The sequence below is a fragment of the Polistes fuscatus genome, unplaced genomic scaffold (assembly GCF_010416935.1).
Source record: "Polistes fuscatus isolate 324 unplaced genomic scaffold, CU_Pfus_HIC Scaffold9, whole genome shotgun sequence".
Taxonomy (NCBI): Eukaryota; Metazoa; Arthropoda; class Insecta; order Hymenoptera; family Vespidae; genus Polistes; species Polistes fuscatus.
Window position 1 is genome coordinate 2,406,809 of NW_025113173.1, and position 12,677 is coordinate 2,419,485.

General features: G+C 27.5%; 2 protein-coding genes and 1 long non-coding RNA gene across 9 annotated transcripts; 2 read left to right on the forward strand and 1 right to left on the reverse strand.

The window, feature by feature from the left end:
* Positions 1 to 1,321: 1,321 nt before the first annotated feature.
* Positions 1,322 to 4,524, forward strand: LOC122525795 (ras-related protein Rab-9A). 4 transcript variants are annotated; one of them, XR_006305883.1, is made up of 4 exons: positions 1,322 to 2,243; positions 2,303 to 2,563; positions 2,638 to 2,847; positions 3,110 to 4,524. XR_006305883.1 is itself a non-coding variant. In XM_043648751.1 (3 exons), exons 1-3 carry the CDS (start codon positions 1,809 to 1,811, stop codon positions 3,126 to 3,128), a joined length of 711 nt encoding a protein of 236 aa, XP_043504686.1. In that variant the 5' UTR covers positions 1,322 to 1,808; the 3' UTR covers positions 3,129 to 4,524. The 4 variants fall into 4 exon arrangements, 1 of the variants encoding a protein (XP_043504686.1); XR_006305882.1 differs by having other exon boundaries at positions 2,303 to 2,559; positions 2,638 to 2,995; XR_006305881.1 differs by having other exon boundaries at positions 2,303 to 2,559.
* A 732-nt stretch (positions 4,525 to 5,256) lies between these two features.
* Positions 5,257 to 12,126, reverse strand: LOC122525796 (high affinity copper uptake protein 1). Of its 4 annotated transcripts, none has more exons than XM_043648754.1 (5): positions 11,754 to 12,125; positions 6,847 to 7,058; positions 6,536 to 6,768; positions 6,389 to 6,418; positions 5,257 to 5,864 (listed from the first exon to the last, which is right to left on the reverse strand). In XM_043648754.1, exons 2-5 carry the CDS (start codon positions 7,051 to 7,053, stop codon positions 5,663 to 5,665), a joined length of 672 nt encoding a protein of 223 aa, XP_043504689.1. In that variant the 5' UTR covers positions 7,054 to 7,058; positions 11,754 to 12,125; the 3' UTR covers positions 5,257 to 5,662. The 4 variants fall into 4 exon arrangements, with proteins under 4 accessions (XP_043504689.1, XP_043504688.1, XP_043504690.1 ...); XM_043648753.1 differs by having other exon boundaries at positions 6,847 to 7,103; positions 11,754 to 12,123; XM_043648755.1 differs by lacking the exon at positions 6,389 to 6,418 and having other exon boundaries at positions 6,847 to 7,103; positions 11,754 to 12,126.
* Positions 8,921 to 10,317, forward strand: LOC122525797. The gene is made up of 2 exons (XR_006305884.1): positions 8,921 to 9,191; positions 10,043 to 10,317. It is a non-coding gene; the product is annotated as an uncharacterized LOC122525797 (long non-coding RNA).
* Positions 12,127 to 12,677: the final 551 nt, after the last annotated feature.

Genomic DNA, 12,677 nt, shown 5'->3' on the forward strand with positions numbered 1-12,677 from the left:
CTTACAATCTGTCAACCAATTTACGTGGGTGCGTTGAAAAGTTTTGAGCTTAACATAGAAACCAATTTTTATTCGGTTAAAAATTCAATTTTATTTAAAAGAAAACAAAAACAAAAAGTTTATTTGTTTGTCGAGGCTCAAAACTTTTCAACCCACCCTTGAAGATCTTACATTTTATTCTAACTCAATTAATTAATTAAAATAAAGAAACAATATTTTCTCGATCGGGTTTTCATTTACATTTGTCCAATAAAAAATAATTTTGTTGAACAAACTTTATCGAAATAAAAGAATACAAATATTTTTAAACTTTAAAAGATTCTAATTAAAATTGGATACATTTTTCATTGATTTCGATACCATTTAAATAAACAATTCTTAAGACTTGACATTTCGATAAAATTTCGTAAAAATTATATTTAAATAAAAATAAAAAACAATAATATTGATTATTTAATCTTGCGTGAACTTATATTAGAAAAATAAAGTAAATATTTCTATTTAAAGAAAGCAAATTATAAAATCAATTATTTATCATAAATATAAAAATTCGTAAGGTATATGTGTGTACTGTAAATACGATGCGCATGCGCATTGACGTCAAACGCACATGTACGCTAATGCAAAATTTAAATAACTCGCTCAATTCAATTGTACACGAATACTCATGAAAAGAGACCTAATTTATTTATAGTATAAATTTATTTATTATTGTTATTATAGTTTACAATATTAGCGTTCGTTATAGTAATAGTTATTTGCTAAATTAAAAGTAGTACGATATATATTACAGATTTGCACGAGAAAGAAACGAAAAGAAGAAAAAAAAGATTGTTCGTTAGAATAATTTAATTTCTTATCGCTTAAATTTAGTTTCTCATAGCTTAGATTTAGTTTCTCATAGCTTAGATTTAAGTTTCGTAATAATTCGTCCTTCTGTAAGTTCTATAGTTACCGGTAAAAAAACAGTATTTATAATTCTTAGGCAGCCATATTTGAATTAGTCATAGAGAATCCAACATGGGCGTTCCTTTTTGTCGTCTGCAAAGTGTCAAATGCTTTGCGTTATTTAAAGATGGACGGGATTAGTGATAGTATGTAAAAATAATTCATTATCGGTACAAAAATTTTGAAACAAAGATCTGAATTAACGAACGTTATTTAATGAATTTGTGTGATTAAGTTATTTCTATCTTCGAGAAACGACAAATATACATTTCTTATGTATAATAATTAATATTCGCAATAGGATATACACATACACAAAAAGGATTCAAGCTGGTTTATATATATCAAAGGTTTCTGTGATTAAACTATTAATTATTATTAAATAAATGATCGTATTATTAAAATGTAATAAATCTATACGCATCGAAGAAAGATATATCAAATAATTACTGTATATCGATTATTGAAAACCATCGAAAAGAAGGTTATGCTTGTCGTCAAGTGAAAAATTTTATGTGTATGTATGTGTATGTATTATATGCGTGCGTGTTACTATACTATTTATTCACTTTTAAATGAATAACTAAAGAACAACATGCCGAATTATTAATATTATGTGTTAGAAATAAGATAATTATCATTTTAAATTATCGTGTACCTGGATGTTCGAATTAACTAATTTTGTTTATCTAAGATATATATACAATATATATCTAGAAATCATTTCTTTTCATTGGAAATTGTCTGATATATCATAGAGATTTGATCTGAAAAGAAGACGCTGAATATTTTGACAAATTTGTATCAATGTTATACAAGCTAATTTAAAGATAAGAAAAAGATTTAAATATATTTGTAAAATGTCTGGAAACAATGCAATGACAGTAGATACGCTCAGAAGTGGGAACATACCCAATCGTAATTCGACAAGATCAACGCTTTTGAAAGTAGTGATTTTGGGTGACGGCGGAGTTGGAAAGTCTTGTCTTATGAATAGATTTGTATCCAATCATTTTGATGAACACAATTTTTATACCATCGGTGTAGAATTTTTAAACAAAGATATAGAAATCAATGGTGAATCTTATACTTTACAAATATGGGATACAGCAGGACAAGAAAGATTTAAAACTTTGAGAACTCCGTTCTATAGAGGTTCTGATATTTGTCTTTTAACTTATGCTGTTGATGATAAAACAAGTTTTAAGAATTTAGCTCTGTGGAGATCAGAGTTTCTTTATTATGCTGATGTCGAGGAAGCATCTACGTTTCCATTTATAGTTGTAGGAAATAAGGTTTGTATTGCATCAAAGAAAAAAGGATCATTTGTCTAACCATAAATGTTGTTTTTCAGGTGGATGTTGTGGAATCGGAGAAACAAGTAACCACAGAAGAAGCCAAAGCATGGTGTGCAGAAAATGGGGATCCACCATTGGTAGAAACGTCTGCGAAGGATGCAACTAATGTAGAAGCAGCTTTTGCAGCAGCTGTTGCTGCATGGGCACGACTGGAAGCTAAATTAGAACATCCGATAGTTGAAGATACCGTCGACCTTTCTAAACAACTGTCTCCGCAACGTTCCAGTTGCTGTATGCCTGTTTCCGGTGCCGAGTAGGTGAAAGATTAAAATGTTAATTATTCTTTTGTTTTTTTCAATGAAATAATGCATGAAACATTTTCCCCCCAAAGATCTACATTTGTGACCAGCTAACTGAAATGGGTTCTTATGAAGATATAGACATGATAAGAAATATTTATGATACGAATCAACATTTTTGGAAGGAACACTTTAGAGTTTCTTTACAATTGGAAGGAACATAATGCGTCTCAAATTGAACTAATTCCTAAAATGGTGTTTAAACTGTATTTAGGATGTATAAGGACATTGTACCAAATAATGTAAGAGAGAGATTATTATTTTCCTTTGATTTCAACGATTGACAGTCTACTTATTTAGTTTCTTAACATTCTTCCACAATAGCAAAATTCATTTTGTAGCACTTTGTTCGATATTAAACCAAGATTCTTTTTAATTATATCTAACTAGGTAATTATACATTTTCAAAAAAATTATTATTTATTATTTTCTTATTTTTTTAAATTAAATTCAATACGTTTTTAAAACACGCATTCCTTATACCTCTCGTGCTTTTTCTTCTAGGTCTAACAAAATAATTTGAAGAGAATCTTGCCCAGCCTTCAATACTCGATTGTTAATTACGAGGCCAATGTTTCAAATATGCTTGAAATAAGTCCATGAACAAATATTTCGGTATAATATTTCTTGTGTGTTATATATAACAATTTTTTAGATGTTTTCTCAAGAAAAATATTTATGTTATTAAAGTTTCTGCACAAATCTTATTAACAGGACTGTTAGTTTTAATTTGCTATTATTATAGTACGTGCTCCGTATATCTTTGAGTATCTTACATACAAATTATAAAAAAATAATTAACGTGTAAGATACGTATTGCTGGAATATTAAAAAAGAAAGGAAAAAAAAAAACAAAGAGAAAGAACAATTAATAATATTTCAAAATGTGCTTTACACAGATCGTAAGCTATTGACAGTATTTTAAGTGTTATACACATCATCAGCTTGTGATAAATATAGTAATAATACTATTAATAATAAGAATAATAATTAATGATTATTATAATAATAACGATAATAATAATTAATTGTTTTATTACGTAAAACATACAACATATAAAAAGATTATAATTAAGCTTCGTAACGTAAATTTGCCTTATCATTGCAGTATAAAATTAAGAACAGTATGATAACTATATTTCTATTTATGATATATTCCTTTAAATTATCAATCTATATACAGAATGTCTGAGATTTTTTCAGCTAAGCTGCGTCAGCGTATTTTATCTAGGAAAATTAGAACAAAATGTTAAATAAACATAGGTCATTTAAAGCTTTATTTAAAAGCTGCAAACATTTGTTATATATTTGATTTGTGCAACAGAAATACTCGAATTGTTGTAAGTGAGTATCAATGCAAATTTCTTGGCAGAAGAGTCAAGTATTTCTCAGTGTTTTCGAATGTACATTCATAATCACGTGAAACAGGTTCACTGTCCTACAGTAGTGTCTATTATTTTTTTATTTTTATACATAGAATATGCTAACACCGTTTGGTTGGAGAAACCTCAGATATCCTGTATATATACACATAATATCTACATTTATATGTATATGTATACATATAAAATTAACATTTGTATGAGAAGTACAGAATATTTTGCGCTAACTGTTTGACAATTTTCCTACGAAAATAATAATAATAATAATAATAATGATAATGATAATATGCGAGATAAAAAGAAAGCTTTTTGGATGAGTGTGTACATATCTGATAAGTTCTTAAAGCAATAGAATTCTACTTTAAAGCTTTAGAAATGTGTTATACGCTATTGCAAAAAAGTACACGAATATATTGTATGACAAATTGTTCTTAAGTAAAAAATTTGAGATCAATCATGTACACGACATGCATGCTGGTGCTTTTTGTATAGCTCTATGTGAAACGTATAAATTTATAATAAAATATGAAGTATTAACTTTGGTTGTCATTCAAATCCACATTACAAAAACTATATATTACTTTTTAATTTATAGAGAAAAGAAAAAAATGACAACTAATTTACTATTTTATTTTCATTATATCACTTACCATCGTGATAGAATAACAAAAAATTATTTTTTAGACGATTCGAAAGGTTTTTACAGTAAAATTTAGAATAAACAGTTATAATGAATGTTTATTTAATTGAAAAAATATATGAAATAGATGTCTTTTATTGTAATATTTTTTTTGTAGGAAATTTTCTTCATACACTTCATACATTTTAAAAATTATATTATTATTTAATTAATTAATTAATTAATTTAAAGTAGTAACTTTTTAATCCTCACAAAACTGCATTAAAGTAGTTATTTTATACATACGTTCTCATCGATACAATACTTTATGCCCTTTTCCAAATATTATTAATATAACAAATAGTAGTCTTTTTACAAGTTCGTCGCTTAAACAAATCTAGTAATTAAAGTAATAATAGAAACAGTCAAATGATTATTGGAAAAAGGTATGCATCGAAAAAAATATTTTCCATAGAATCCACAAGTTTCTTATATTTAAATGTTTTCTTTTTTTTAATAATATTTACAATAATATATATTATATATATATATATATATATATATATATATATATATGTATATGTATATACATAATATATATTTTACATAAAAAGATTAAGATTCTAGCTCCTTGTTTTCTTTCTGCAAAATTATCGTATGTTTAATCATCGCAAATATATTTCTAATTCTATTTTACAAATAAGTTCCACTTGATGTCAGCATAAACAGCGAATATGTGCATAGCTGTATTCAATAGAATACAATTAAGTAAGATAATTGTACAATCATAGTTCATTTGTGATTCTATATATGTATATAATAGTTATAGCTGTGTAAATATTCTAGTTGAAAATCAACAATTTACTTTCAGTATTGATAAAGGATTTTTTCTTGCATAGAACCACAAACATACTATATTGGTATTGTATTACGCTTCTATTTGTTGTAAACTCTGGATATTTTTTTCTTTGTAAAAAGAATTACCATACACGCAACATAATAATATATACATAACGGAGCAATAGAAATAACGGATTATGTCACTATATTTAATTACTAATGACAATGTTCTGTAACATCCACAATTACGGATTTCTTCCATCCAAAAAGAAAGTAACCGATGGTAGCACCAAGAACTACAGCGAAACAGAGCCAGGTGTTGAATGTCATGAAGATCAGCATTAAAAAGTATGAAAGGATGACTTGTATAATATGCAGGAACGTTTGGAAACAATGCATCCATGACAGCATTGTGGGCCTGTGCAACATATACATTTAAAATAGTATTTATAACATTTATTAATGAATTATATACATCGATAAACCCATTGAAGCTCTTGCAAAAAGAATAAACAGAAATCAAAGTCTTATATGTAACTTATTGAATAATAAATATTCAATCGTTTTATATGAAATAGAAATGAATTCTATGTTGAAAAATAGTCATGCTGAATATACGTTGTACAGATAACAATGAGAAAAAACAATTTATAAAGAAGAATAGTATTCAACATTACATTGACAAGATTTTCTCGATGATTGACAACATTTATCAAGACATTGACCGTGCAAAAATTGTTAATGAAGAAGGTGGTATTGTCAAGAAGAAGGCTATTACTATTTAAAGAGAAGAAAAGAAAAAGAAAGAAAGAACAAGAGAGAGAGAGAGAGAGAGCCCATCGTAATGCAATTTATTGGCTATAGTACTAAAAACATCACACGAGAAACTGTAACTAAATAAAAAATCAAAATTTAGCAGGCCGTCAAAATATATTTACTTACGGCCGTTTATGGATTACCTCACCGACCATACTAGAAAGGGCAAAATGGATAAAAGCTAATTAAATAAATATCGTTCATCGTATAATAATACTTAACATATAACTAATCTACATTCATATTACAAATACATAGAAATTGGAAACTCACTGGACGACTCTATTATCTTCAGCGACAACATTCTTCTCTTGAGGCACAGTAACGCTTCTATATTGTAAGGAACTATAAGTTTTCCAGAAAAGATATTCCCGGTAATACTTCAAACCTTCGTAAAGTGTAGCCATAATCATTATACCAATCATGGATCCAACTAAACCACCGACTGATGTTATTTTCCAAGATTCAAAAAGTATGGTCTCGCAGTAGCCGCCATGAAAAACCATCTGAACGCAAAAATTGAATTTTCTTTGTGAAGAAGGAAAAAGGATATTTTTCATTAGCGATTAGCGATAAATACGTACCGACATACCATGCATTCCCATACTATTGCAATCACCAGCTGCTGAGTGTTGCATGTGACCACTATGATCCATATCAGCATGATGCATATTTGCATGATCCATACTACTATGGTCCATACTTCCATGATCCATACTTCCATGGTTCATACTCCCATGATCCATACTCCCATGATCCATACTCCCATGATCCATACTCCCATGAGACATATGAGCTGTGTGCGAGGAATTCATCTTTAATTCTTTTAATCGTCAAATATCTATAGAAGGAAAGAAAGAAGGAAAATTAATATTTATTTTATTATTATAATGTATTTGACTTATTTGAAATTATTCCTTGGTTAAACCACTCCCCCATTGTAAATGACAATAAGTAACGGTTTAAAAGACCATCAAAATCGTTTCTAACGTTTATAATAGCTACCTACAAGCAAAGAATATAAAAAGAAGGAAAACAGCAACAACAGAAAAATGAAATAAGGAAAAAAAAGCGTTTCTCTCTCAGACAACAAATAGCCAATTTGATTGTGAACTTATATTCGTAAATGGAGTTTTAAGATAGAAAGAACGGTTCATGGCTCGCGTGCGATCGTGCAAGCAGAACGAAGTACCACGATAAAAAACGAACTCGGCGAAAACTTTCTAAAGGAGATCTACGGATGATAGGATCGACGTCGTGTTTATTTTTTTTTCTTTTTCTTTTTCTTTTTACACGGATGTAAGAGCGAACATTCCATTCTAATGCTATAGTGAGAAAGAGATATACATATATATAATGAAAATGAAAGAGAAAGAAAAAAATATAAGGAAAAAGAGAGAGAGAATATTACCTTAAGTATCACTCGAAACGTGATTGCAACATTGGAGAATAAACTACGTTGAATTCGCGTTAAATCTATGCAATTATAGTTAGATTTATCATCTTTCTGTTTTTTTAAATATAGATAATACGAAGTAATGTACAAGTTTTGTTTGTAATTTTTTTCTCTTTCTATCATTTTTATATTTGTATTATTGCTTCTTTTATCAGTATAAGATATGGTTTTTTCATAATTAATCTCCTCGGAGTAAAAAAAAAAGAAACAAAAAGAGAAAAAGGGAAAGGAAGAGAGAAGGAGATATAGAGATAGATAATTAAACTGATTTGTCAAGCGAAATACAATATTTGGAATAACTCCTAGTAAGTTTGTATAATTTTATACTCGAACAAAGGAAGTTAGTATAAGTAAGGTAGCATGATTAAAAATAAATAATATACATGCGGAGAAAGAGTTAAATATGAATGACGATTCATTAATATCTCATTTGAATTATATTCAAATATTCGGGCTAAAATAAATAAAAGTAAAAACGCGTATCTGTTTTACTTATTTTTTTTTTATCAATTCTATGATACATTATAAATAAGTAAACTGTTTTTAAACTCTTCTTTTTTTTTGTCAATGATACCATTGTTTAATAGTTTATTGTTATCTAAGAAGATACGACAAATAAACACACGCACATATCAATGTGTATAACTTAAAAAAACACATAATTTTTTGAGACCTAATTATGCTGACGTTTTTTTAAAAATACGAACATTTTTATTTAATCGTTTCTAACGAAAAAAGCGAAAAGTGGCGTGAATTTATTTTCGACAAATTATCATTCGGAATGAATTATTACAAAACGTGCAAAAATAATTAAAAGATAAAAGAAAATTATTTTTAGCGTAAACAAAAATTACGAGTTTTAATAGTATCGATATTATTATAGTTTGAAAAATGTTGAGGCTAACATAAACAAATTTCCTTTTCGATCAAACTTACTTTTATTTTAAAAATAAAATTTAATACAAATGGAGTTTTTTTAAATCGATGCCAAGTAAGATAACGCCTACTTTTGTTTTATTTTTTTCTCTCTCTTTCTCTTACTCTGTTTTATCCATTGATTAAACGTCATAGGATATATTGTTTCATACACGATCACGTTTACGTTTACAAATATAATTATCAGCGACCAGCCTTTGCGAAGTGTAAACGTTCGATAAATTGTTTATTGAAAAAGAACAAAAGAGTTTGAAATTATTCAAACAGGCTGATACTAATGCATTCAAATTTCCCGCTCCAATTTCAATTGTTAATGATTAACCAATCATCTAATCGTAATACATAAAAATTGTTAGATTTTTTAATTGGAATAATGAAAATAAATCTTTTTAGGTTATGAATACTGAAATAAAGCGACGACAAAAGTTCTATTGTTCCATAAACGTTTTCTTGACGTTAATTAAAGTTAAAAAGGAAAATCGAAGTAAGTCACCGGTGATAATTAGGTGTACATACCTCGATTCGATAACCATAAGAGTATGTATATATATATTTCTTGAGATAACTACAAAGATAATTTATAAATGCTTTTATCATTCATTATTTCATACTTTAATTATTAAATCAACAATTATAATTTAATTGGAGTAATTCTCACACACAAATATTTTATATTTAATATTTTCATTATAAAATGGTGTCCAATTTATGAAATATTTATTTTTTCTGTTTTATTAATTTTTTACCAATGCTAAGATACATTAACAAGTGAACTGTTTTTTTGAATTTATTTTAATTTTATAATAAGTGTTAAATTATTATTTCAATTAATACTTTTCTAGTTATATGAATAGAAAAACTATTAAATTTAAATATAATATTAATGATAAAACATTTATAAATTATCTAATAATGAATTGTATATTTATATGAAGGATTATGCGATTACAAAATATTTATTTAGAATAGATTTTAGTTTTATCTGAGCCAATAATAGTTTTGTCCCGGAAACCACAGAAGATCAAAATCATTGATAAATGAATCGTTTGGTGGTTAACAAAAATGAAAACAGGAAAAAGCAGTCTTCATGCAAATACTGTATATCAAAAAAATAAAAAATACCCATTTAAAATAAACTATTTTTCAGTGTCAAACAAACAAATAGATGATACATATTTATTTGTACTTAATGTAAACAAGATTGTAATCATAATTATGGAAAGACAATTAATATTAACATAAACGTATCTTGATTTATGTGTGCTAGATAAATGATAATCGTAACACAAAGTCAAGTTCGTAAATAATTTTTGAAAAATATTCAATTAGCATACACAAATGCATACCATTTGGATAAATCAAGTAATTAATATTTATATTTTTTTTAGGAAAAACCTTCAAATTATTGAAGAAGAAGGAGAGTCATTAAACGTGGAAACGTAACCTCAAAAGGAGCCAAGATAGAACAGGAAGGGGAAAGTACAAGGAAGGAGGAAAAGGACTTCACCAAGGACCTTCGAAAGAACTCGATCGTAATTTGTCACGCAACAGGAATCTCTAATATTGAAATTCCAATGTTCCCTCCTGAGTATAAGTATGAATGAGAACGATAAAGGATAGAGAGAGAAAGTTGGTAATAAGAAGTTTCCCAAGAAAAATTTAAGATATGGATTTATTAAGAATTATTAATCTTTTTTATTAGGAATTAAAATCCATTAATGAGTTAGAGACAGTTCATCATTAGCGATAGTATATATATATATAAATGAATTTATTTGTTTGTGTGTGATATTAGATATTATAAGTATTTGGAATTTTGGAATAGAAAAAAGATAATGAATTTTATTATTTAAACAAAGTTATATGTAAAATATCAAAGTAGGTTTTAAGAGTATCGATCAACCAGTTCTAACACACATTCAACTATACACATGTTGTAATACACATGTATAGATATATATGTATGTATATATAAAAGATGAACGGTCTTCAGTGCACTTAGGAAATACAAATTACTAGTGGTAGGGTACGGACAATATTGGCGTCAATTGGTTCAACTATAGCAAATCGTTATAAATTAACATGAGTAGATATAGTATGTGAGATAGGGGGTTCCAAAAAATTATCCTCTATATCGATTTCTTCTTTTACAATAAGTATCACGAACATTTTTAACGGTTCTTTTTTTTCATAAGAAATGGTTACCAAAAGAAATAAAAAGAAAGTAAAGAATTTAAGATCTAGATTTCGTTATTCTGTCAGGTGGTGTAGAAAGTGACCGCGTTTGGAGATTGAATACTTTGTAAGTTTTAAGAAATGCAATAATAGGAGTGAGTGAAAAGAACAAAATCTTATTTAAAAGAGGGGATAGAAGTGAAGGGTGGGCTGGTGGGGAGAGGCAATAATGGGTAAAGATTTTACGATACGTTCACCTCCTTTCAATTCAGTTTTTTTTCTCTCTCTCTTTTTATCTTTCTTATTTACGGATACGTTATTTCGAGACGCAATAAATTTTAAATAACATCGTAATCAATTATATTTTTATTCTAAACGAAGTCAATTATTATTAATTCCATTCATTTCAATCTTTTTTTATATGATAAATAAAAAAGATTCTTACGATATTTATTTCTTTTTCAGTTCGTGATGTATCAAAATATTTAACGTATTTATGTAACTAAATATTGTGTATGCGTATGTGTACTAAAAGTACATATACATGTACAAAAACACGTGCTCGAGGATGCAGGGAAAATGTGACAACTCGTGATTCCATATGCAATGATTTTATAAAAGAAATATTAATGAGAATTTTATGTTAGAAAAGAAATTAACGTTTCGAACGTATTACGTGACTAATATGTTTGTTAAAAAGAAGAACAGTGAGGTATCTTGTTACGAAATAAATTCAGCTTTACTGACTACTATTAGAAAGACAGAGACAGATAATTAAAGTAAGAGTAAAAGAGAAAGAGAGTGAGAGAGAGAGAGAGAGAGAGAGAAAGATAAAAGTCTATCTATTTATCTATATTGATTTTTTTGAGGTAAGAACGTAGAGAAAATATATTTTCCTTTTTTTTCTTAATTCTCGTTACTCACCGTTTTTCTTATTTTTTGTTTCTCCCTTTTTCTTTTTCCTTTCAATTAGTGAAATCGAGAGAATATTATAGGTTATTTCTTTCGTTCGTTTTTTAGATAGCAACGGGATTTTATTTTAACACGCGAAAAGTTACAATCACTTCGTTCGACTGTTCGGCTTCGTGTCCAACTCGGATCTGCGAACTCGTGTTTAAAAGCGACTTAACGCCCTAGCACAGGCACTCGCAGATCCCCTAACAAACTGTTCGTTGCTCCATTCCTCGTCGCCATCGTTCTGATTCTGAAGGAAAAACGAGTCACAGAGAGAGATAGAAAGAGAGAAAGAAGAGAGGGAAAGAGAACGTGCACTATGCTTCAATTGCAAGTGCAAGCACGTGACATAATGTTATAGTGACGTTTCTATCTGACGATAGATGGTGATAGTTTTCAAATATTTTGAACGGAATTTTATTTATCGACTAACAATAAGTAAATTTTTATTTATTTACATTACAATTGAAATTAATTTATTTCCTAGAAAATATCATTTGTTTGGTAATCACTTATGTTATTTTATTTTTAAAATAGTAAATATATGAAATAAGTTATATTGCTAATATACATATATATATATATATATATATACATATATATCAGCGCAAAAAAGTTAGCATAAAACCTCAAGAATTAAAAAAAATGAATATATGCATTTAATTGCTAGCTATTTGCTAATTTGGAGTCCATAGTTGCTAACTCTTTTAATTAATTATTAATTTAATTATTGATAATTGAAAGTGTGAAAATTAGAACACAGAATTTTCTGATAGTATATGATAATATATATAGTATAGTTATATTGTAAAAGAAATTGAAACAATTGTATGTAATTTTTAATGTATAAACACGTGTGTGCCTTCAGAAATGCATTTAAACGTATATTTTAAA

Bases quoted from the DNA above. Each gene is read 5' to 3' on its own strand.
- LOC122525795 (XM_043648751.1), top strand. From the start codon at position 1,809: ATGTCTGGAAACAATGCAATGACAGTAGATACGCTCAGAAGTGGGAAC. The intron at 2,244-2,302 runs GTTTGTATTGCA...GTTGTTTTTCAG, and splicing joins TTATAGTTGTAGGAAATAAG to GTGGATGTTGTGGAATCGGA.
- LOC122525796 (XM_043648753.1), bottom strand. From the start codon at position 7,077: ATGAATTCCTCGCACACAGCTCATATGTCTCATGGGAGTATGGATCAT. The intron at 6,769-6,846 runs GTACGTATTTAT...TTTTGCGTTCAG, and splicing joins TGGGAATGCATGGTATGTCG to ATGGTTTTTCATGGCGGCTA. The intron at 6,419-6,535 runs GTGAGTTTCCAA...TGCCCTTTCTAG, and splicing joins GAAGATAATAGAGTCGTCCA to TATGGTCGGTGAGGTAATCC.